The sequence below is a fragment of the Eschrichtius robustus genome, chromosome 9, assembly GCF_028021215.1.
Source record: "Eschrichtius robustus isolate mEscRob2 chromosome 9, mEscRob2.pri, whole genome shotgun sequence".
NCBI lineage: Eukaryota > Metazoa > Chordata > Mammalia > Artiodactyla > Eschrichtiidae > Eschrichtius > Eschrichtius robustus.
Genome location: NC_090832.1, coordinates 7430430 through 7454584, shown reverse-complemented (window position 1 = coordinate 7454584; position 24155 = coordinate 7430430). Strand labels below are relative to the sequence as shown.

At 41.8% G+C, this 24155-nt stretch overlaps 1 protein-coding gene across 6 annotated transcripts in view; it reads left to right on the top strand.

Annotated features, from left to right (window-relative positions):
- Positions 1-9817: 9817 nt before the first annotated feature.
- MAP3K4 (mitogen-activated protein kinase kinase kinase 4) overlaps positions 9818-24155 on the top strand; it is a 115609-nt gene continuing 101271 nt past the window's right edge. For 5 of the 6 annotated variants that reach the window (XM_068550720.1, XM_068550717.1, XM_068550719.1 and 2 more), the window contains exon 1: positions 9818-10111. In XM_068550720.1, the coding sequence (XP_068406821.1) occupies positions 9963-10111 (149 nt within the window). In that variant the 5' untranslated portion in view covers positions 9818-9962. The remainder of the gene's footprint in view (positions 10112-24155) is intronic. The other variant, XM_068550718.1, reaches the window with a different exon arrangement.

Here is a 24155-nt window from a genome sequence, read left to right as displayed (position 1 = left end):
GGTTTATATCACATTTATATGTAAATATTAATTTTATTATAATATAGAGATATTATATATGTATAATAAATATACAGTATATTTTATAATATTTATAATATACTTGTATTACTTATATTTAGTAACAAATATAACCCAGGAATTTGTTGAAAAGATGCCTGAGTCCTAACCCAGGGGTCTAATTCACTGATTTCTGGGTGGGAACTAGTGATTTGCACTTCCGTATAGAGCTTGCAATGCCAGTGGCCTAAGGATCCTGCTTGGAGAAACACAAAGCTAGGATGTGCCAACCTGCTGCTACCCCCCTCCTTCCTCCTGCTTGTCTCTTATTTAGCTCTCAGGGCTGGACTTGGTGAGTCCCTGTGTGATGGTTAATTTTGTGTCAACTTAGCTGGGCTGCACTGTCCACATACGTGGTCAAACATTATTCTGGATGTTTCTGTGAGGTTTTTTGGGATGAGATGAACATGAAAAGTGGTGGATGCTGAGTAAAGCAGATTGCCCTCCGTAATGTAGGTGGGCCTCGTCCAATCAGTTGACACCCTGCAAGGAACAAAAGCCTGCCCTCCCCTGAGCAAGACAGAACCCTGCCAGCAGATGGCCTTTGGATTTCGTCTGCACATTGGCTCTCCCCTTGTCTCCAGCTTGCTAGCCCACAGCCTCTGTAATCTTGTGAGCCAATTCCTTAAAATGAATCTCTTATAATATATATATTTATACATAAATATATATGTATCCTATTGGTTCTGTTTCTCTTGAACCCTGACTAATACACCCTGTGAGAATCTGAACTCACCTCCTTTTTACTGCAAAGCATATGCCGTCGAACCCCACGTCAGAGTCTCTCGGTGTAGAGAACAAGGCCCGACCCCACCAGAACCACCCAGGAGCCCTAGAAAATGCAGGTTCCCAGTCTGCATCCCTAGAGACACTGACCCAGCAGGGGCTGGGTGGGCCCTGAAATCTGCACTTACAGAATACTTGGTTATTTTTTAGCATAGGACTCAAACTCATTTCAAAATGTGAGTTGCACTAGTGGAGAGTGTGGTGAATGACACAAAAGGACATAAGAACCAATCCTTCTGGCAGGGAGTTTGCAATTCAAGTGAGGACTTCGATTCTGGAATATTTGGGGAGTGACAGGAACCACACTGACCCACTGTACTGGATTGAATAGTGTCACCCTAAAATTCACGTCCTTCCTGGGAACCTCAGAATGTGACGATATTTGGGAATAGGATGGTTGCCAGTGTAATTAGTTAAGATGAGGTCATCGTGGAATAGGGTGGGCCCTTTATCCAATATAACTGGTGTCCTTATAAGAAGAGACACAGAGACAGACAGACAGAAGACGGCCATGCAATGACAGAGGCAGAGATTGGAGTGATGCTGCTGGAAGCCAAGGAAGGCCAAGGACTGCTGGCTGCCACCACAACCCAGGAGGGAGCCGTGGAACAGATTCTCCCCTGAGCCCCCCAGAAGGAGCCAACCCTGCTGACACCTTGACTTTGGACTCCTGGCCATCAGACCTGTGAAAGAATAAATTTCTGTTGTCTTAAGTCACCCAGTCGGTGGTACTTTGTTATAGCGGCCCTAGGAAACTAATACACCCACCCACTATAAACTACTAGAAAATTGGACAAAACGTATCAAACAATTGTTTGCAGCTATTGGACAACTGACAGCACACGCCTACTATCCATGGGGAAAGATCCATGAATGGAGTAGGGCGGCACCCATGTGGACAACCAGTGCAGTCAAGGCTAAGCTGGAAAGTTCTGTGTTTGGGTGCCTGGATCCCTACTGGACGGCACCTCCCGTGGAGTCGGCAGCTGGTTATCTAGACTTCTGTCTTCCCACCTCTAGCCCATGCAGTGTTGTTCCGACTGAGCCCTCGGTAAATAAGTGAGGCATCCTCTTAGACCAGGTTTCCCAAGCTCATCCTGCAGTTGAAAGTTTGGAGCTGTAACAGTGGTTCTAACCCTGGCTGGAATTTAGAATTACCTGAGGAATCTTCTCAGTGTATCGATGCTGGGGCCCCATCCCAGACCAGTTCAACTCAGGTGTAGGAGAGGGGCGGGACCCTAGCATTAAGGTTTTTTAAAACCTCCCCAGGAAATTCTGTCATGCAGCCAAAGAGGAGACCCACTGATCTGTATCTTACTTCCCAAACTGTTTTGAACAACCCTCCTAAAACCGAATGTAAACAGATGCTTCTTCGTGTAGGCATCTTATAAGTTATTCCTCTACCGTAATGTAAGTGCATTCATCCTCGAATTCGCCCAAGCAGGTGGATGTTTTGTTTCATGGCTGTTGTTGTGTGGGTGTCCTCCCAGTCCACTCTGGGCACTTTTCCTCAGAGGAAACACAGCTTCCTGATGCCCCGGCAGTGATTTCCTGGAGTGGCTGTAGGTCCTCCTGGCCACTATGTGAAATCTGGTGTATTAGTTTCCCAGGGCTGCATGACAAAGTACCAAGACCGAGTGGCTTCAAGCAATAGACATTTATACTCTCACAGTTCTGAAGGCCAGAAGTCCAAAATCAAGGTGTCTGCAGGGCCATGCTGTCTCTGAAGGCTCTAGGTGAGGATCCTTCCCTGCCTCTTCCTGGCTTCTGGTATTTGCCCGCCATCGTTGGCTTGTAGATACATCACTCCAATCTTTGCCTCTATCATCACATGGCCTTCCCCCTGTCTCTCCACGTCGCCTTACCCCGTGTGTGTCTATCTTTGTGTCGATTCTACTCTTCTTATAAGGATGCCACTTGCATTGAATTAAGGCCAGTCCTACTCTGGTAGGACCTCATCGTAATTTACATCATCTTAAATGCATCTGCAAAGATCCCATTCCAAATAAGGTCACATTCACAAGTGCCAGGGTTAGTACTTCACCATAATCTTTTTGAAGGACACAATTAACCCTCAACACCAGGATTACCACACGCGTGCTGATTGCACCTGGCCAGTGAGGCTTAGTTATCTTTGCTTGAAATTAACACCTCCATCTTTTCTCTTGGTCATTTTCTTTAAGCACAGGTCTGTTGGCTATCCAAGCAGAGCGCTCTATCCTTGCAGTTCAAAGTGTGGTCCACCTTCAGGCAGCATCCACAGCACCTGGGAGTTTGTTTGAAATGCAGATTCTCAGGTCCCACCTTAAACTCACTGATTTGGGAATCTGCAGTTTAACAAGATCTCCAGGTGATGCATATACACGTCACATTTTGAAAGTGCTCTAAAAACCAAAGACTCACCTTCCTTTTATACTGTTGAATGATTCTGGTTGCTATGAACACATAGTGTCCTTTGTTTAAATAGGAATGAACCATTAAACATTCTTTTCTTAAATACCTTCTAATTATATTTTGAAATGTATTTGAAGTAAAAATGTTCTGAAGTTATGACTTCAAGTTCTCTGATTAGTTTAATCAAAACTAACCAAATCTGAATTATCAAGTGAATCATTGTAAGAAAAATCTTCCAATGGAATTATCTGCAGCCTGTATCACCCAAGTCTGGATGGAGTGAGGGAAGAGGATGATTACTCTGGAAATTTTTTTTAAAAATTTTGTTACCACTTTGGAGGAGAACCACAAAATAGCTGTTCTCAAATGTCAAACGTTTATTTTATGTAGCCCTAACTAGAACACTGTATAGATGTATTAGGGAGGCACTTTGGGAAGTATTATAAACAGTGATTTCCTAAGAATGAGTTGTTAAAATACAGGATAGACTGCCTTATGAAACTGGGACACTTGTGATTGATGAAGAGAAAAATCTTGCTCTGAAAAGACAGATTAGGTAGCTTCCAAGGATGTTTCCAACTCAAGATTTCATGTTGTTGCAAAACTACTCTGAAACTGTAAACTTCAGAAGGATGGCTCTTTACTTTTCGGAACTTATTTCTGGCCTTTGGTTATGAGTCCATTGCCTTGAAATATTTCTAATGTGCATCAGAGTCATAGCTCAATAAAAATCTGTGTTTTAAGCTCCATTTCAGTATTTATCCTGACTACTATCTTACTTCAACCAGAATAATGTAAGAGCTTTTTATTTGTTGGTGTGTAAGTGTATAGACGCAAATAGCCCAAAGAGTCATTAAGATGGTCCACTGTCAATATAAGAATACAGGTTATTTCTTTTCTTTCTAATACTTTTTGTCACTTAAAACCTCACATGATGTGAGTTAACATTGCTTTTATGCCTCATACTGAATGTCTATTTTATATAGTTTTTCTTCCTTACTTGTGTCTACTTTGGTTGTCTCTCTTCACAACATCTGTTACCCTTTAAAAAATCTGCCTTTTGATGCTTCTTAGAGTCTATTTATACCACAGTAATTGTTACCTTAGGCTTATTTCCCCAATTAGATCCATCCATCCATCCATCCATCCATCCATCCATCCATCCATCCATCCAGTTTATTTTTTCAACAGACATTTTACTGAACATGTACTATGTGTAGGATGTTATTCTAGGTTCTGAAGATACAGTGATAGCAAGAAATATTGCCTGCTCTGGAGAAGGTCACAGGGTAAGAAATACACGTCATCAACCAAATAGGAGATGTAGGTAGTGCTAAACTAAGGGTTTGCCCGAGATGTTATGGGGGCCTTCAGGGGAGTGCCTCACTGTCAGGGTGGGGCAGGCTGGTGGTGGAGCTCAGAGAAGTCTTCCCAGAGCGGGTGGGAGGCCCCTGAACTTCATTTGGAAGGAGAGGTGACACCGCCACATGGCAATGGGGAGCAGGAGCCCCTGGTAGAGGGTGCGGGAGCTTGGCGCTTGTTCCACACAAGCTCCGAGCGCTGGTTCCGGGCTGTGTGCAAAGTCTACGCCTCTTGATTTGAAGGGATCTGAAAATAATTTAGGAACTGCAGCTTCACAATTCTCTAAAAGTCACACCTGGATGTCTGAAAGAGAAGAGAAAGGATGAGAATCAGGCAAGTTCTGTGGCCGTTTTGGTGGGGAAATGACTGAAATGTTTGGCCAGCAAGAAGAGCGGGCTCTCTCAGAGATTTCATTTTTTTAAAGCCACCCATTCCTCACAGGATCCTGGACAGGTGGAATGAGAAGTCAGAGCAGAGATGAGACGTGGGCACTCCTGACGTCTGCTGCCTGCGCTTCCTTCTGGAAGCTTCTAGGAGGAGGGCTCTTCACCGTGTGGATTTCCGCTAATGCATCTCTCACCCTTTAGAGTCCGACTTGTTCTTTGTCGGAGGCCACTTCCTTTCCCTTAATTAGTTTCATTCACACTATTCTAACCATTGAAAAAAATAGCGAGACTAATGTTTTGTCCTTTGTTTAATGAATCAGAGCTGGCGGGGTGATGCACTCTCTTTAGATCCTTTGTTTGCACAGAGAAGCACCTCTGAAATAAGGGATGATTTGGGTCCTGGTGGAGAAATAAGAAAAACGGTCAAATCACCTCTCAGAAAAAAACCAAGGGAGATTTTATCTAACTTGCCACTATTCAAAAGAGAAAGACTAAACTTTAATGTTACAAGGGCTATTTAAAAGTGTGGCCACTAATTATCCTTTGTATGTATCCAATTTTTTGTGTGCTTTGCTAGTAGGTAAAAATAGATGCCATAGTATCATTTTGGAAAAAAAAATCCATGTATGAAATGCCCAGTTTAGTTTTTTCCTTGCTTGGAGTGAGGTTTTTATTGCTCTGTCACTGAGTTGGCCTTTCTCCGTGTGTGCTGGAGTGAACAGGAATCAATCCCCTCTGGTCACGGGCAGATTGGGAGGTTTGTACTCGTGTCTTTCTCTCTCTGCAGAGCTGCTAAGGAACCACCAGAGAGGAGAGGGCAGGGCTGGCGAAGAATCTAGGTGGAGAGCTCACGGATACCATAGGGAAGGGAGACACTTATTCTAGGTAAAGTACAGCCCCATGCTCATAATAATTAAAAACCTACAGCCTTAGAGGTTTTGTTGTTTTGTTTTGTTTTTTTAAACAAAGACATAACCCTATTTACAGCATAGCTTGAGCACATTCTTTTTGAATTATCTTGTCACAGAACCATAAAATTAACTTTCTGCTAATACACTAGCCTTGATAAGATGCTAAGGCATTATAATGATGCCCTTAACACGGATACATATATAGATATAGATACACAGACAGATGGATATCTATACCTATGTTGGTTTAAGGCTTTATCATAGTGGTAGAATGTGTCAAAATTGGGCCTGAAACTAGTGGTAAGCAAAGTTAAGAATGTTCTGTAGCTTAACCTAAACTGGACCTTTGGTAAAACTTTAATCTGGCTTTTGTAACTCATTTTAAAGTAAAGAAAGTTAATAAGGGCTATGTGAATTCAGTCTCGAGGACAGAGTGAGAGGCAATCTTCTGAAGATCTTTTTGCCATTGTTTTTAAGAACATGATTAAAGGCAATGAGATCAGCCACATGCTAAACGGTGATAAATTTAGAGACAAAAATCTAAGTATAATAGTAGTTCATTAATGTTAAACAAAATCCTACTTTCTGAAAGCAATAATATTTACTGAGTTCCTCCGATGTTTGGGGCACCCAATGAAGCCTTGGTCCCCTCCCTCCAGGACTGTTCCCGTGGTGGTCAGAGGTCAGTGGTGGATGACAGAAGGTGTCTGTCCCGAAGGAGTGGACACCCCAGCAGAGAAGGAATCTGGGGGCTGGAGGGAGTGAGGGCTGTGAGGGCCTGGGCGGGGGCAAAAAGTCATGCACTTTAATTGAACCAGTTAAGTAGGGTTCCTACACATGAAGCCTTACCTGATCAGCTAGATGTAAATTTGTTTGGTTCCTGCTGAAATAGACAGTACCCTCAGGTGGAAATGAAAAATAGTCTCCCTGATGCTGGTCTGTGTTTCTGTGGCAGGTGCATGTGTGTGCCTGTCTGTTCCCTCAAAGTCAGCGGTCAAAGCTGGTTGAATACCAACATCGAAGAATACATGGTATAGTGTTATTTAGAGGAGAGGGATCTGTTTGATTCTGTAACATGTAAAGCTTCTAATATGTCTTCCAAGAAGGATTCTGGCTCAGAGGATTGCAAAGGAATGTTAGGAAAACTAGAATTACAGAAAGCTGGGAAATACTTTGCAGAGTTTTCTTCACACAGTGGCCTTGAATTAGTGTGTAAAGAATAGTTTTTATTAAGATGAAATCAGTTTTTCCCTTTTGAACAACTATTTTTAAATCACCATGTGAATGGATGCCAATTCTTAGCCTGCAGGAGTGCCCGCATCTTGTTCCTGCCCTAGGGAGAGCACGTCACCAAGTGAGAGGTGGCCTCCGAAGAAGCAGGCATGGCTTAGACTGGAAAGGGCGGGCCAAGTGGAAAGGTAGGACCAAGTGGAAAGGTAGTGTGATGGAACAGAACCTCCTTTTCCACAATCCGAGTAGCAGGACCAGGTATGAAGCATGTGAAGAACTCAAAAATGTCCGGTAAGGACTTTATTGTGACAGCAACGAGATGCCAGTAAAATAAATTAGATAAGAGTGACATGTTTAGATCAGATTCAGAAAGGCTATCGTGGCCTGCAGCGTGAGAAGAGATTGGTTGGGGAGTGAGCACTCCAACAGGCAGGGAGAGCTGGAGACTGTCGTGATTATCCAGGGAGATGCGACAGTGGTCTGAGCTAGCTAGCGAGGTTGGAGAGAAGTGAATGGATTCCAGAGGGAGGGAGAGTTTGATGGGACTTGGACCCATCAGTCAGGGGCTGAGTGGTGGTTGTTCAGAGTTCTGACTGGGTGAAGGTGCCGTAGTTCATCAAGTCAGAGAACACAGGGAAGGAGCGGGTGTGAGGTTGGTGTGCGTAAGAAGGAAATAAATTCAGATCTTGAAATCTGGAATACTGAATTGCAGAAACAAAGTGGCATAGAATAGGAGGAGAGCAAAAACAAAAAAGGCTGATACAGGACACAAAATTAACTTGAATGAAGACAAAATTCACAGCACTTAAATTGAACACTTAGTACTAGTTAACTTGGGTCTCTACAGGCCTTACATGATTAGTTAAGTGTAAATTTGTTTGATTTCTGCTAAAATAGTACCCTCAAGTGGCAATTAAAACAACAGCAAACCATACATCTCTCAAATGCTGGTCTATACATCAAATATTATAGATTTACAAGCGGGGAGACCTGAGGACAGGCCCCAGGTTGACTGTCTTCAGGAGTTATTTGTGAGCTATAACCGATTCAAACTATTACAATACTTAAAGATGTGTTAGTGAGGATAAAGTTAAGTGATTTGGTCATACCACTGTTTCAAAAGAAAATTTGAAATTCAGTAAGTAAGAAGTTATCACAATTTTCTTTTGAAATAGTGCTATGACCAAATCATTTAACTTTATTCTGACCAATCTGTGTAAAATAGCATTGTCCCCTCCAGCCTCTTCCCAGCTTACTTTTCTCCATAGCAGTTATCACCCGCTGATATGCTAAGTATTTACTTGTTTTTCTTCTGTCCTCTCTCTTCCCCTTACTCATCTAGGATGTTATCTCTACCAGGAAAAGACTTTGTTTTGCTTACTACTATATCCCCAGCGTCTAGCTTAGTTCCCGGCACATATATGCATTTAGTAAGTATTTGTTGAATAAGTGTTTTTGAGTAAATAAAATGAATGTCAATTTGGAAATTCAGCACTATCAGGTCATATAATAATAGACTATCTTAATAAAGAAAATAGACTGAAAAAGTTCTTAAACTACAGAGAAATTTCTGTAACGTACTTTGAATGCACTATAGCTAATTTCACACATATATGTGAAATACACGAATATGTATATACAGTATAATGTACTTATGAATGCGACATAGCTAACTGGCCTTTAAATATAATCATATTTAAACTTTTCCATCTTGGCCACTTTTCTTACCAACGTTTAATCAAAACGTGTATTTTACATATTCAAGCTCCACCAAATGAGCTTTTGAAAACCAGTGCATTTGAATGAATAGAAATGTACTTAATTTTAAATGATACTGTTTTTGAATTAACTCTGGACTTCACCTTAAGGGAAATTTTGTAAATATTTGCACATTAAAACTGTGAAGCCTCAGATGCTCTCTGAGTAAATGAGGTGGTGATATTTCAACAGTATTTTTATAACTCTGAAATAATCTTTAGAACTGTTTTCTTTTTTCTTTTTTTTCCTTTAGTGTAGGAGCACTCCAGCCCGAGTTTCTGGAAGATCAATACCCCCTCTTGTGATCCAGAGGTTAGAAGGTTAGATCAGTGTTCTTTCCCGCCCTGTTGATAGCAGGGTAACTTTAATGTTCTGCGTTTCCAGAGTCTCTGTTTACACAGTCTCAGAACCCTGAGTCTTGTGTGTGTGTTGAAGATTGCTCTTTCATCGGAGTGCACCCCCGACCCCCCAGGACTCACAGGTCTCCCAAAGCCTCCACGCCCGCGCGTGAGCGGTGAGCGTTACATCCACCCCTGTTTTTGAGGATGGCATCTACGTTTGGCGACGATCCTCTTGCTAAAGTTCACAAAGCACTTAAAAGTCAGGAGTCGCCGCCTAAGCGAGGCCGCGATGCCCTTCCCGGGGCCCTCGGTGCACGCCCCACGCTGACCACCTGGGAGCACCGGCGCGCACAGCCCACCGCACACTCCCCGCGAGCGGAGCCAGACGGCGGCGAGGCCCGGATCCCGGGGCAGAGCGCCGCTACCCCAACCTGCTAGCTGTCTGCCGCCCGGTCTCCCACGCCTCCACCCCTCCCCTCCCCTCCCCTCCCCTCCCTTCCCCGCCGGTCCATCCCGGCGCCCGCCGCCGCCTCCCTGGGAAGCTTGTCCCTCGCCGCCCGCCGTAGCCCGGCGCTGCCCGGTCGCCGTCTCCAAGATGGCCGCGGCGCGAGTGGCTCCTGCGGCGGGCTAGAGGCGGAGGCGGAGCCGAGTCACTCCTGCACTCCGGGGCTCCGGTCCCCCGCGCCAGGCTGCAGCTTACTGCCCGCCGCGGCCATGAGGGGCTCCGTGCACGGATGAGAGAAGCCGCCGCCACCGCCGAGCTGGTCCCGCCGCCCGCCTTCGCCGCCACTCCCGCCGCCGCCATGGAGGAGCCGCCGCCGCCGCCGCCGCCGCCGCCGCCGGCGGAACCCGAACCCGAGCCGGAGCGCTGCCGGGCGGCGAAGTGAGTGGGGCTGCCGCGGCGGGCCCGGCGCAGAAAGCGGGTCTCGTCCTGGCCCGAGCTCGGTCGGGGGCCCGAGGGGGCGTGGGGGCCTCTGCTTCCCGCCAGGTGGTGCGGGAGCATCCAGGCTGCCGGGCCGGAGGGGCGGGGTGCAGCCCTGGACGGAGGGCACGGCGGCCGGGTCGGCCCAGGGACCTCTGCCGGGGCGCCGCGGGTCCGGCCGAGCGCTCAGCCCGCCGGCCCTCCCTGCAGCTTCGCCGCGCGCCGGGAATGCGGCGGGGCGGGAGCGTAGCGGGGGCGCCCCTGGTCCTGCCGGGACTGGGACCCCCCCCCTCCCCTCCCCCTTCCCCTTCCCCCTCCCCCTCCAAGGCTTCCGAACCGGCGCCGCGCTGAAACTACGCCCCTCGTTACTAAGCGAAAATGCTACCTCCCCTTCGCCCCCGCTCGAGTAAAGAGGTAGACGCTCGTGAAGCAGATGCACACTGGCTGTTTCCCCTTCGTTCTCCTCCTGCCCTCCGTTTGTCTCCCCCCGAATGTGCCTGCTGTCTCTCCTGTGAGAAACTGCATCTAGGCTGTGCAAACAGGTTGGTTTCTCTTTCTGAGGGCCCTTTACCGGCCGTGAGTAGTAGCGTTGTGCAGATTGTTGCTCACACGTGCACATCAAGTGAAGGATTGATTTGTCCAAAACTTTGCTCCCACAGGGAGCTCTAATATGGAACTTTGGTACCCAAAGCATTCGTTGCATTCTGTTCCCTAGGGGCTCTATTAATGAATTCTTATGTCATTTTTCTGATCGGGAGATGAAATTCACCATAACTAAGAATTTCCCTCTTATATGCCTCCGTTTGTATGTTCAAATGCCCTCTTACCCCTGTCTTTTGCATCCCAGTGTAAACTTGCAAACTGCTGCCCCCTGTCCCCTGTAATGAAAATATTTCCACGTCTCCTCTTGCATCTTGCTGTCTTGCTCTGTAGTTGCAGGAATAAGGGAGTTAAGTGTCCTCTTTCTTTTTCCTCCTTAAAGAAATTTTAAACAAAGTCTGCAGCTGTAGTTAGAACTGAGTACAGGAACCACATTCGTGCTTGTTATGACCCAGTCGGCCCAAACAGATTTGTTTTTATAAGCTGTGAAGAAAGTCGTTCTTCATTTTCCTTAACTCTGAGGTACTTCCGAGATACTCTTGTGAACTTTTAGGGAACACCCTCTCTAAATAATGGTACATGGTGTAATGAGAATTCATTTTGGTCCTTTGGAATACATCTCACATTTTTAGAACTTTTGTCAGAAAGTTTATCATATAAATTTGTTAGTAGATTCATACTTTGAGTATTTTGACTCCTTTAAGTTTTTCTTTAAAACTAATAATAGCGAACACTTACTAATCGTTTAAAATGTGCCATTTCCTTTGCTTCTATTAACCCATTTAATCTTGACCAACAACCTTATGAGGAACATACTATTACTGTCTCTTTTTAAGATGAGGAAACTGAGTCACAAAGTTAAGTGTTTTGTCCAAGGTTTCACAGTTAGTGCTGAACTCAGGTCTGGCTGCACATTCCTTGCTCTTAACCGCCATGAAGAAGAGAGTTGATTTCATTATACAAACGGGCAGATCAGAAGTTATAATTCTGTATAACTATAATTTGGGAAAAAATGGATGTGAACATCCTTAGGTAAAAGGAACAGAGAGAACTGCAAATGTGCTGTAAAAAATGACTGTTTCTCTAATGATAAAAAGAAACCTTGAGTTTTCAGCCAGGTTTCTGTCTTTGTTATAGTAGAAATAGGTCAGGATGATCGGCTTCATCCAACTTTAAGTGAACAGCAGTGTACGAACAAGATCTTAGAAGTATTTTTCTTAGCAACATTGCAGTTAATTTTACAATAGCAAATCTGTAAAACATTACTTGACAAAGCTGTTATTTTTTCTTTTATATGCCCTCATTGTCACCACCACCTTTTTAATACACAGAGCTGACCTCTGACCAACTTACTGTAGATCATTAGTAAAAGATGCTTCAGGAGTTCTGCAGTTGTTTATTTGAATTTCTTTTACTTATGTTTTTAACCATTTTAAAGAAGCTCAACATGCATTTTCAAATAATGCTAGATGCCACATTTAACGCATAGGAGACCAATAATGTGACTTGTGCTACTAGGTTAACTGGTTTGGGGACAGACCAGAATAAAGCTCCATCTGCCATCTTTGTTCATGCACTTCATGTCGATGTGTCATTGATTAGGAAGGCTGATCTGATGCACAGGTCTTTTGTGGAAAGCAGGCCGGCACACGTTGGCCAGTGCAGCAGTGTGGCAGGTGCCAGCCCAGTACATCTGCTCAGCGCGTGCTGACGTGAGAGTCATGCAATGACAGGGGAACACAAAACAGGTTGAGAAGTGATAGTGCTCTTATGGTTTTACTGCCTGTTGTCAGTGGTGGATACTTCTTGTCCTTGTTTTTGATAAATAATTCATGATAAGGATAGCAGTTGTTATTGTTAGTGATTAAACTTAGAAATAAGCATTCCTTATAATTTCTTTTTTAAGCTTCTGGGTCAGTTGTAGGAGGATCCTGAGATTATAAGGAGAGCTTTTAAAACTAATTTGGAACAATTTACTTTTGTGATTTCTTGAATCTGCACTTAAAAAAAACGCAGATCTTGGCTATTAAGGCTGATAGGAGACTCCTCCTATCTCCTGTAAGCTTTCATAAAAATGTTTATGTTAAAAATAGCCTCCTTGGGCTTCCCTGGTGGCGCAGTGGTTAAGAATCCGCCTGCCAAATGCAGGGGACACAGGTTCAAGCCCTGGTCCGGGAAGATCCCACATGCCGCGGAGCAACTAAACCCGTGCGCCACAACTACTGAGCCTGCACTCTAGAGCCTGTGAGCCACGACTACTGAGCCTGCGTGCTGCAACTACTGAAGCCTGCGTGCCTAGAGCCCGTGCTCCGCAACAAGAGAAGCCACCGCAATGAGAAGCCCGCGCACCGCAACCAGGAGTAGCCCCCGCTCGCCGCAACTAGAGAAAGCCCGCGCGCAGCAACGAAAACCCAGTGCAGCCAAAAATAAATAAAAATAAATAAATTTATTAAAAAAAATAGCCTCCTTGTTCTCATTTATTGACCCGTGTAAAGTACTTGTTACATGAAATAACTTTTTTAAACCAGTGACTTTATTTACTTTTTATAATATGGTTCTTATAAGTTCATTTGAAAAAATGGGTTTCACTACTAAAAAAGTACTTCAGTATTCTGTCCCTCCTAGGTGATTTGATCTCTCCCTCTCCTTGAATGTCCCCTTGGAGGCTGCTTGTTTCAGTCTTGCCATCGGATGTCATTTATTCTCCTTAGCGAAACCCACCTTACGGTGCAGCTGCAGGCTCTCCCGGCAGCATCAGTGATGGGCGTGGCTTGAGACCCTTACTGGGGCAGATACCGTTGGCAGGGGTGGCTTTAGGCAGAGAAGCAGTGACCACACAGCAGTAACAAAGGGCTCCAGTGATAGCAGAAGCTCCTTCATGTTCTGAAATGGGGACAGCTCGTCTTTCAAGAAGGACTTTGTGGTTCCCTTTAGTTGTCATATTGTTAGAAGTTGCTTCTACTTCTTTCACGTGCGTTCTCTTAATGTCTTGTAAATCTTGTTCTGAGCCCTACTGAAATAAGGGGCTATAAAGTCTTGATTGTTTACTGGATACATTGCCTTAATAACTTCCTGTTACTTAATAATTCCTCACTCTTCAGTGATTATCATTTTTACTCCTAGCATGCTGTTGTTTTAGCCTTCGCATTTGACCAGGTGGTATGTATCGTTTATAAAGACACTTTGATGCCTCCAGTCAGTAGGCCATTGGAAATAATTTCTTTAAAGAGAAAATGGGGGAAATGTTAGAAAAAGAGTTTAGCCAGTGACTGCTGTGGGTCTTTATAAGCTGGCATTCCCTGGGCAGCATAAGGTAAGCAAGGTCCAGGTAATGTGCTTCAGCTCCTACTTGGCTTTGTCTGTACCTGGTGGGTCAGTGTATTCTCTTGCCTGTAGAAAGTCAAAGTATAATTAAGAGATTGATTGGTAAGCATGACATCAGCTAGGGAAGTTAGTTGAATGATCTTAGTGACTAATGTTAACAGACCAGGTTGGCGTGCATCCCTAACAGGCCTACCCCCTGCTTCTAGGATGAGAGGCAGGTGACAAGAGTCTTATTCTTAGGTTTTCGTTTCCCTAGATTTCACACAGGCTGTTGTTTTTTTTTTTCCTCTGGTCACTGACCTCCCTCAATTTGTTAGGTTATAGTGTGTTTGATTTTAATCTTCAGTCTTACTTTAATTAGATTATGACATACCTTGCTTTTCCTGCTTTACTTTGAGGTATGTTGTATCCTTGTCCCTTAAAGACGGCTGTTTAAAAAACCCTCAGTGGTAGATTTTGACTAACGGTAAGTCTCAGAGGATCACCTAACTGTCTTCACCCTCCTCATAATCCACTCCTCTGACCCTGCCCCCGACAAAGAATCCTTTGGCGTAGTTTCTGAAAAAGGTGTGGCAAAGATGTCAGTGGTTGGTGCTTTCATAAAATGTTTTTTGACTCTTGTGAGTATTGTGTTCAAAAAAGATCATGATGGTATGTGGTTTTTCTGGATTTGTCATAAAATTAAATTTATTTTTAGTTTTTTAATAAATTTATTTATTTTTGGCTGCGTTGGGTCTTCGTTGGTGCGCACGGGCTTTCTCTAGTTGCGGCGAGCGGGGGCTACTCTTCCTTGCGGTGTGCAGGCTTCTCATTGCAGTGGCTTCTCTTTGTGGAGCACGGGTTCTAGGTGCGCAGGCTTCAGTAGTTGTGGCATGTGGGCTCAGTAGTTGTGGCTCGCAGGCTCTAGAGTGCAGGCTCAGTAGTTGTGGCGCACGGGCTTAGTTGCTCCGTGGCATGTGGGATCTTTCCAGACCAGGGATCGAACCCGTGTCCCCTGCATTGGCAGGTGGATTCTTAACCACTGCGCTACCAGGGAAGTCCATAAAATTAAATTTAAAAAATTTAGACCTACATGAGAATTCTGTGCAGCTATTAAAAACCATGTTTTTAAGGAATATTTAGTGACATGGGCAAATGCTCATGATATAATTCCTTCTAGATAAGTCTTCATACAAGTGGGACCTGAGCATCTACTTTTAAAGAGATTCTCAGGTACTTCAGATTTATACATACACACCACTGTGTTCAATGAGAAAAGCAGATTATACAACAGCATGTGCAGAAGATGGTAGCCAATATTTGACGTGGCTGCTCAGCTCGTGTACATCTCTCCACCAGCTGTGACTGTCCTGCCCCCTCACCCAACCCCATGGCCTCCCCTCTCTCGATTCTAGCTCCATGGTGCAGGTTGGAGCTGCCCTCGGCTTACGCACTCCTGGCTATAGGGATGGGCGCTTGATGCAAGCCAGGCCATTCGAGTTCTTTCCTAGGATTTTTCAAATTGGAGCTGGGGGACAGAAAAGCTCTTTTTAGTAACTGAAATGTATACTATGGAGTCCTGAGCCTAGAGCTAGCTCCCTGAAGCTGTAGTCACCATCTCATAGAGAACTCGTTTGGTTTCAGACAGTGACGTTGAACCCCAGAGAAAAGAAGAGACCAAAAGAAGTCTTTGGCTATTGTCCTTTTATGCTACATTCACCCCCATTTTTCTCTTGATTCAATATGTGAATTGATAAATTCTTTATTTCTGCATAAACTATTAATAATTTGAGTTGGGCTTCTTAAAATCCTTATACTTAGTATGAACCCATTAAAAAAAAAAGTATATATGTGTCTAGAAAAAAGGTTGAAGGGATACATCCTACTTTTTTCCTAAAATTTTTTACAATGAACGTTACATGTTTTTACTTTACAATAAAAAGCTAGAGAGCCCAAATTCCTGTACATATATAATTTTAAGTCTCTTTACTTTGCATTGTTCCTAAAATTGAAATTGATGAGATTCTATTTGTTATATAAAGAGACTATTGTTGCCAAATTTTAATTTAAATTTTCCTTTTTAAAATTTTAGTATAGATGCACTGTCTGAGCTGACGATATCCATTTGGTTTTCTTTAATTATTTAGTTCATCATGGATAACAGAGTTTGTAGTTGAGATACAAGCAACAGCAGCAGTAACAGACAAAGGGCTTGCTCTATGGTGGCCTTTACAGTCGTAGAATTATGACTTCGATCTATAACTATATTCTCAACATGTATGTTATGTTAAAATACTTTCCCGTTTTTAAGAGGCATGGTTGAAACCACTGTATTTTAAAAGGAACGTTATTTCTCTGGAAAGTAGGTGTGGTAGGTACAGTCTTATATTTCCCACAGACCTCACACTCACGTATGGAGTGCAAGCTGCCTTTAGATATTTATTCACTAATGGCATAGGCAAAATGAAAATTTGTTTTTGACCTGTAAGAACACTCATTTGTCGTATTTTGCAGACATCAGTAGAAGTATTAGTCTCATGGATCATATGGATGCCCAATGTTTATAAAGTAGCAGGGGAAGATATTAAGAATGTATTAGGCATTCTTTCAAAAGCGTTTCATAAGAGGATTTCATTTCAGCATAATTTCAGAAGAAATCAGCCTTCTGTGGAAAAAAGTAGATGCTAAGCTTTAAAGCTGATCAGATTTGATGTTTTCAGTGGAGCCTTTTTTTTTTTCTTTTTGCATGTGAGCAGGCTATTTGAGGATACTGCTGAACTGTAGAATGTTCTCAACAGGGCTTATTAGAGGACAACTAGTTTGGAGATGTAAAATTAATAGAAATTGTCAACCTTTTTAGTCTTTCAGTGGAAATAGTTTGGAAGAAAATTTAATACATGCATTAATTTTATTGTACCATTAAAATTCTGAAGTCTTTTTGTGTAGGAACATAAAAATATAGGTATAACTTGGTTTTCTCACAAAATTTTTTTTTTAATAAATTTATTTATTTATTTTTTGGCTGTGTTGGGTCTTTGTTGCTGTGCACGGGCTTTCTCTAGTTGCAGCGAGCAGGGGCTACTTTTCATTGTGGTGCGCGGGCTTCTCATTGCGGTGGCTTCTCTTGTTGTGGAGCACAGGCGCTAGGCGTGTGGGCTTCAGTACTTGCGGTGTGCGGGCTCAGTAGTTGTGGCTCGCGGGCTCTAGAGCGCGAGTAGTTGTGGCGCAGGGGCTTAGTTGCTCCGTGGCATGTGAGATCTTCCTGGACCAGGGCATCTGAGCCATGCCCTTCACTTCAGAGGTGAGAAAACCAGCCTACAGAGGCTGCAGCTTCCCCAGGGTCACAGCCTAGGACCCAGGTCTCCAGGCTCTCGCCTCCCTTTCCTTCTGTCACACTGTGCTCCCGTTAGTATCCAGAGCTAAAGGTGCTCTTCAGCTCAGGCCCAACACACCAACCATGGATGGAATACTATGTTTTCTGGATTAATTGGATTTACAGGGTGGAGAAGTGATGAAAGATTAGCTTTCAGAAAAAGAAAAAAAAATGCAAAAAAAACACCCAACCCTGAAATCTCCCCCAAACTCATTGTACGCAACTTTTTTCCCATGAAACTTTATTTCAAGTTCACAGAATAAAGAGGTGCCAGCGCTCAAACCGTTTTAGAGATCTTGTTATTTTTTTCTGTGCTCAGTCTTTAGGTCAATCAGGCAGTAAGATTATAATTTCTGTCCTGGGGTGGTGATGTTGAAACTCTGGCTGTGATTGTGACCTATGGTAGGAAATATGTTTTACAACAGTATGTGGGTGCTGTATAACTGAAACAAAAATTTATGAAACAATGTTTGACCTTGTAATATATGATATATGCTGATAATTCTTGTTTTGTTCTCTTCTACTAAAAAAATTGTTCATCATGACTCATTAAGTTGATTTTATTATCCACAAATGGGTTGTGACCCTTATTTTGAAAAACACGGCTCTACCAAAATTTTTAAAAGATGCTATTGTAAATACTTTGTCCTTTGTTCCTTGAGATTGAATCAGGAGAACAAGCATTGTGCTTATCCACTAAATGATCAAAAGGCATTTTGAAGAAGCTAGGCACGATTTGGATCCGACCGTTTCTTCTTTGAAAACAGCATTATTTCCCAAAGGCAAGAAGAAGAATGCATCTTATCCTTGTGTCTCAAGGTTGTTCTCTTGGTTGCTTATCCTTAAACACAAGGGTTGTAAAGATGAGTTTAAAATTTGGTATTAATTTTACAGTAAAATTTGGGTTGGAATATATGAGTACATTAGATAATTTGTTCATTTTTCTCTGAAACACTAATATGTATTTTAATTTTTTTTCAAGTAGAGCAGTCCTCAAGAAAAGAAAAAAAAGGAACTCATTCTCTCCTGCTCTGTGTGTGTATGTGTGTGTGTGTGTGTGTGTGTGTGTGTGTTAGGGTACAGCAGTTTTCACTGCAGTGAAGTATATTTTTATTTTTAAAAAAAATTTATTTATTTATTTATTTATTTATTTATTTTTTGGCTGCATTGGGTTTTCATTGCTGCACGCGGGCTTTCTCTAGTTGCGGTGAGCAGGGGCTACTCTTTGTTGCAGTGCGCAGGCTTCAGTAGTTGTGGCTCGTGGGCTTCAGTAGTTGTGGCTCATGGGCTCTAGAGTGCAGTCTCAGTAGCTGTGGTGCACGGGCTTAGTTGCTCTGCAACATGTGGGATCTTCACGGACCAGAGCTGGAACCCGTGTCCCCTGCATTGGCAGGTGGATTCTTAACCACTGCGCCACCAGGGAAGTCCCCAAGTATATTTTTAAGAAAAGGATGACCTGGGGTGTTATATTTTGCTCTCCTTCTTTGCCTTGTTAATTCTTCCTCCTCCTCCTGGTCTTCTTTTAAGCATTGCTTACTTCAGGGTCAGCCTTCCCTTGACCTCATACCCCTTCACTATAAGTTAGATTAAGTCCTTCTTTTCTGAGTCTTCCTAGTTCCAGTGGTTTGGCCTCAATAGCCATCAGACTCCAGAAGGGCAGGGACATGGTTGTTTGGCTCACTTTTAGGTCTCAGTTCCTGGCACAGTGTCTAATGATTGGTAGGCTCTCCACAGGTACTTGTTGGATGGAGGAGGCAGTGGATATATTGGAGGGCACAGAGGTGTTGGTACTAGACAGACAGGCTTTGAATCTTACCTTTTAATTAGTAGCCTCTGATTTGGGGAAAGTTACTTAACTTCTCTCAGAGTCAGTTTGCTCATTTGAAAATCGAATAATAATAGCACCTCCTTCGTAGGTTGTTACTAAATTAAATGAGATAATGGCCTTTTATATAAAGTGCTCAGTAATTGTTAGCTCTCTTTATTAATTTCTTTTCTCTTTATATTTTCATTTAAAGTGAAAAGGGAGGAAGTCCATCGTAATTAATTCTCATAAAAAGCCATCAAGTATGTTTTGAGGCTAGGTACGTTTTAAAATAGCTACAGTAATCTTTATTCAAGAAACATTTGTTTTTTCTATGTCTGTTGAAGTCATAGGAGAAAGAGGATTTGGGGACCTGGCTTTTCCAAATTCCCTCTTTTGCTTCAACTGTGATTACTTTGCATATTGTTCCTAAAGGTGTTTGGAATTTTGGCGCGAGGGTCATAAATCATGACACTAAAATCAGAAGTGTTAACACTACAGGTTGAATGACTCCTTTAGGTCATTAGGCACAGCTCAGTTTTTTTCCTCTGGAACTTCTTTTTAGTTGTTTGTTTAACTTGACATGTCTTTACAACTTAGATTACTACTGTTTTCATTTTTTAAAATGTTATGCATTATGTTTAAGAGTAATATTTTCCAAATTGGTCTAGCTGTTGCCTTAGAAAAGTGAATGAAATCACTTTTGTAAATCAGTTAGAAATCTCTCTGATTATAAAAGTAACACGTGTCAATTGTAGAAAAATCTGAAAAGTATAAAGAAGAAAATAGCCAGTCATAATCCTACCATCTAAAAATAGTCACCATTAACATTTTGGCATATTTCTTTCCTGGGCTTTACCTCTTTACCTCTGTGTGTGTGTGTGTGTATGTGTGTGTGTGTGAGATTTATATATTGGTTTGGCCAAAGAGTTCGTTCGTTTTTTTTCCTGTTCAGATGGCTCTAGCAGTGCTTAGTTGTCTTTAATTTCATTCCAGACAATTCTGTTAGGTTGTATTGTGGCATATACCCTAACATATCAGCATGCATTTAAAGAAAAATTGGTGGATTTTTGTGTAGCCATTTTAATATTGCAGGTGGAAGGAAAAAAGCAACGTTTTCAGCATATTATGCTTTATTATTTCAAGAAAGGTAGAAATGCAACTGAAACACAAAAAAAGATTTGTACGGTGTGTGGAGAAGGTGCTGTAACTGACTGAATGTGTCAAAAGTGGTTTGCGAACTTTCGTGTTGGACCAGAATTAGTCAACAGAAAATGCATAATCTTCCATCAGGATAACGCAAGACCGCGTGTTTCTTTGATGACCAGGCAAAACCTGTTACAGCTTGACTGGGAAGTTCTGATTCATCCGCCATTTCCACCACACATTGCACCTTCGGATTTCCACTTATTTCTGTCTTTACAAAATTCTCTTAATGGAAATATTTCAATTCCCTGGAAGACTGTAAGAGGCACCTGGAACAGTTCTTTGCTCAAAAAGGTAAAAAGTTTTGGGAAGATGGAATTATGAAGTTGCCTGAAAAATGGCAGAAGGTAGTGGAACAAAAGGGTGAATATGCTGTTCAATAGAGTTCTTGGTGAAAATGAAGAATGTGTCTTTTATTTTTACTTAAAAACTGAAGGAACTTTTTGGCCAACCCAATAGATATATTACATATATTATATATATGTCTATATATATATATATATATATAAATTTCCCCTCCATACACTTTATCTTTAGAAGCTACCATATCATGAGCACTTTCCCATGTTTTAAACATATTTAATGACAAACAATATTCCTCTTTATTGGAATACTGTAATTTAACTGTTTTTGAATTACTTTGACTAGAGTTCTATAAATCCTGACTCATTCCACTGGTGTGATCTCAGAGTTGTTTAAAGAGGCCATCGGAAGCCTGTACCTGAAAGTATAATACATGGGAGAGTCCTTTTCCACAGGCCCTGAGATGGCCCTTCTTTGTTGAAGACAGGCACCCTGGACTGTAGCTGATGCTAGATGCTTTCAGGGAAGCAGCCGAGTAAAACAAGCACCTATCCGTAGGTGATGGAAAACTTAAAGTGGGATGGAGTGATTCTTATTACATAGTATTGGGGGTAATCTGTGTCTGCCAGTGGGAGCCTCTGTTGTGTAGCAACTGCCTCCTGACTCCCATTGAGTGTTTTCTGATGTTTCTATTCCAGGAAGCTGCTTGTGATCTTAATTAATTTAACTAGTCCTTTGTTGGACATTTAAGGTGTTTCCATTTCTTTAGCTATTATAAACAACAATGTTATGAACATTCTTTTTGGCTCAGTCTTTATGTATATCCAAGATATTTTATTAGAATAAAATCCTGGAAATGGAATTGCAATATTAAAGAGTATACCTATATATATTTTAGGTATAATCTGTTCCTCTGTAAGTACAGAATTTTACATATTGAATTATATATAATAGAGGCAACTATATAGGCAATTCACAGAATTTGATAATACAAAGATGAAAGAGAAAGAGAGGCCAATTCACCAATTAGCTGGGACCCGGTAGGTTCCCTCAGGTTTTTTTATTTTAAATTTTTGTGTAATATTTGCTGTTGTATAATATAACACAGACATTTATAATATATATATGAAATGTGTAGCATGATAAATTATCTAGAAGTGAACTTGCTCTTGTAAAGATCACCTGTGTGAAGAAAGCAGCATCCTAGAGACCCCTTCTGCCCTCCGCACGGTCACTACCCTCCTCTCCTCATTGCCCTGACACTTAGTGATATTTCACATCTTTCATGCAACATGATGTTCATGAGATTCACCTATGTTGTTTTGGGTGATAGTGGTTCTTTTATTTTTGTTACTGTAAAGTACTTCATTGTGTAAATGTATCACAGGGTATTTTTATTCACTCAGGGTTTTGCGGGGGTTTGTTTTTTACCATTGTAATCATTTTTAGGTGTTCAGCTTAGTAGTGTTTAAGTATATTCATTCACACTGTGGCAGGTCTCCAGAACTCTTCATCTTGCAAAACGGAGACGCTGTGCCCAGTAAATAACAACTCCCCTCCCCTTTCCCCTACCCCCTGGTCCAGGGAGCTTTCTGGGTTGGAGATCTCCCTACCCTTAGATTTAGCTAGAAATAGGGAGGCCATGAATTTCACTTAAAGTCTGTTTGTGAGCAGACCTTTCAGTACATCCCTACACAAATTTGCCACTCAGCGGTAGCTAAATTTGAAACTCCTTTAAGTTTAAGGTCCAGGCCAAATAGACCTCATCCACACTGAACATCTTTCCCATTCCGGAACATGGCATCTTTTTTCTCAACTTCTTGCCTTTGAGTAGATTGGTTCCTGTGTATCAACTGCCCTTTCCTCTCTTTTCTACTGCAGTCATTTCAAATGGCGCTTGTCTTCTGAATATTCTCACACTCTCCTAGGCAGATAGATAATACTTGTATTATGTGTAAGTGTAGCATAAAACATGCCCTGTCTTCAAGGAATTTATAATTTAGTTAAGGAGAAGAGATAAGGTAAATGGAGGCTTTATAATTCATGGTCTGGTGCAGAAATGGTGATAAACTTACATCTATCATCTACCTGTGTACCATCATTCAAATAGTATAACATGTTTTATATAATGATTACAATGAACTTGTAAAATAGATGTGCATTTTTCAGATGGAGAAAGTGAGTCTTTAAGAGATGTATTAGTTCAGGGGACTTCCTTGGCGGTCCCGTGGTTGGGACTCCTCGCTTCCACTGCAGGGGGCGCAGTTTCAATCCCTGGTCTTGGAACTAGGATCCTGCGTGCTGTGCAGTGCGGCCAAAAAAATAAATAAATGAGAGAGAGAGAGAGAGAGATGTATTAGTTTAGAATACCTGGAGTCAGGACACATTCATCCTTGTTATGCTTCAGAGTCTGTGGTCCTCTATTTTATATGCTATCTCCTTAGGCATAAATGTGAAAGGATGTGGTGAATGATTTAAATAATAGTTTATTATAGCAGTAAAAGATATCAAAAGAATGATTAATTGCCAAGTAAATTATACAGGGGTGAGAAGAGGTCCCTCTAGACTGAGGTGGGCATGATATATTATTATCTGAACATATTGTGAGCGTTTGCCATGTTAGTAAAAATATTAAAACATCATTTAAAAATGGCTCTATAATTCCATTTTATGGTCGTGCTATAAACCATTGAAGTTATTACCAGTTTCTTGCTGTCCTCGATAGCACTGCAGTGAACCTACTGATACACAACTCTTTCTGCTCTTCTGGCTGCTCTTGTAAAATCATTTCCTGAATGTAAAATTTGAAAGGAGTTTGAACACATTTAAGAGTTTTAATATCTACTGTTGAACATTTTCTTCTGAAAAGATTATATGAATGTATAGGCCACAAATAGTGCTTATCTTACTAGATTTCTAGCTTTGAGTATTATTATAAAAAGTCTTTGCTAATCTAATAGCCCGGAAAGGGTTATCTTGTTTCTTTTTGTATTCTTTGCTTATTTTCCTGTTGGTATCTTAGGGTTTTTCTTGCCAGTTTTAATGAGTCTTTTTTTTTAAACATCTTTATTGGAGTATAATTGCTTTACAATAATGACTCTTCTATAAATTAAGGACAATTTTTTTTCCAGGTTAACTTTTAATATGTTTAGTTATTATTTTTTTATATATTGAAGTTTTAAATGTTCACATAGTTAAATATTTTCTTTTAAATTTTCTTCCATTTCTTTAAAGCTAGGAAGTCCAACACATGTAATTAAGGGAAAATCATTTCAGACCCATTTTTTTCTGGAAAAATACCATAAGTACCATTTTCTATATTTTATGGAAAAATACCATAGCTTACGTAAACTGTAAGCCATAAAAGAGCTTATAATGTAGGTTTTATGTATTTTTATATCACTGTAAATCTTGTT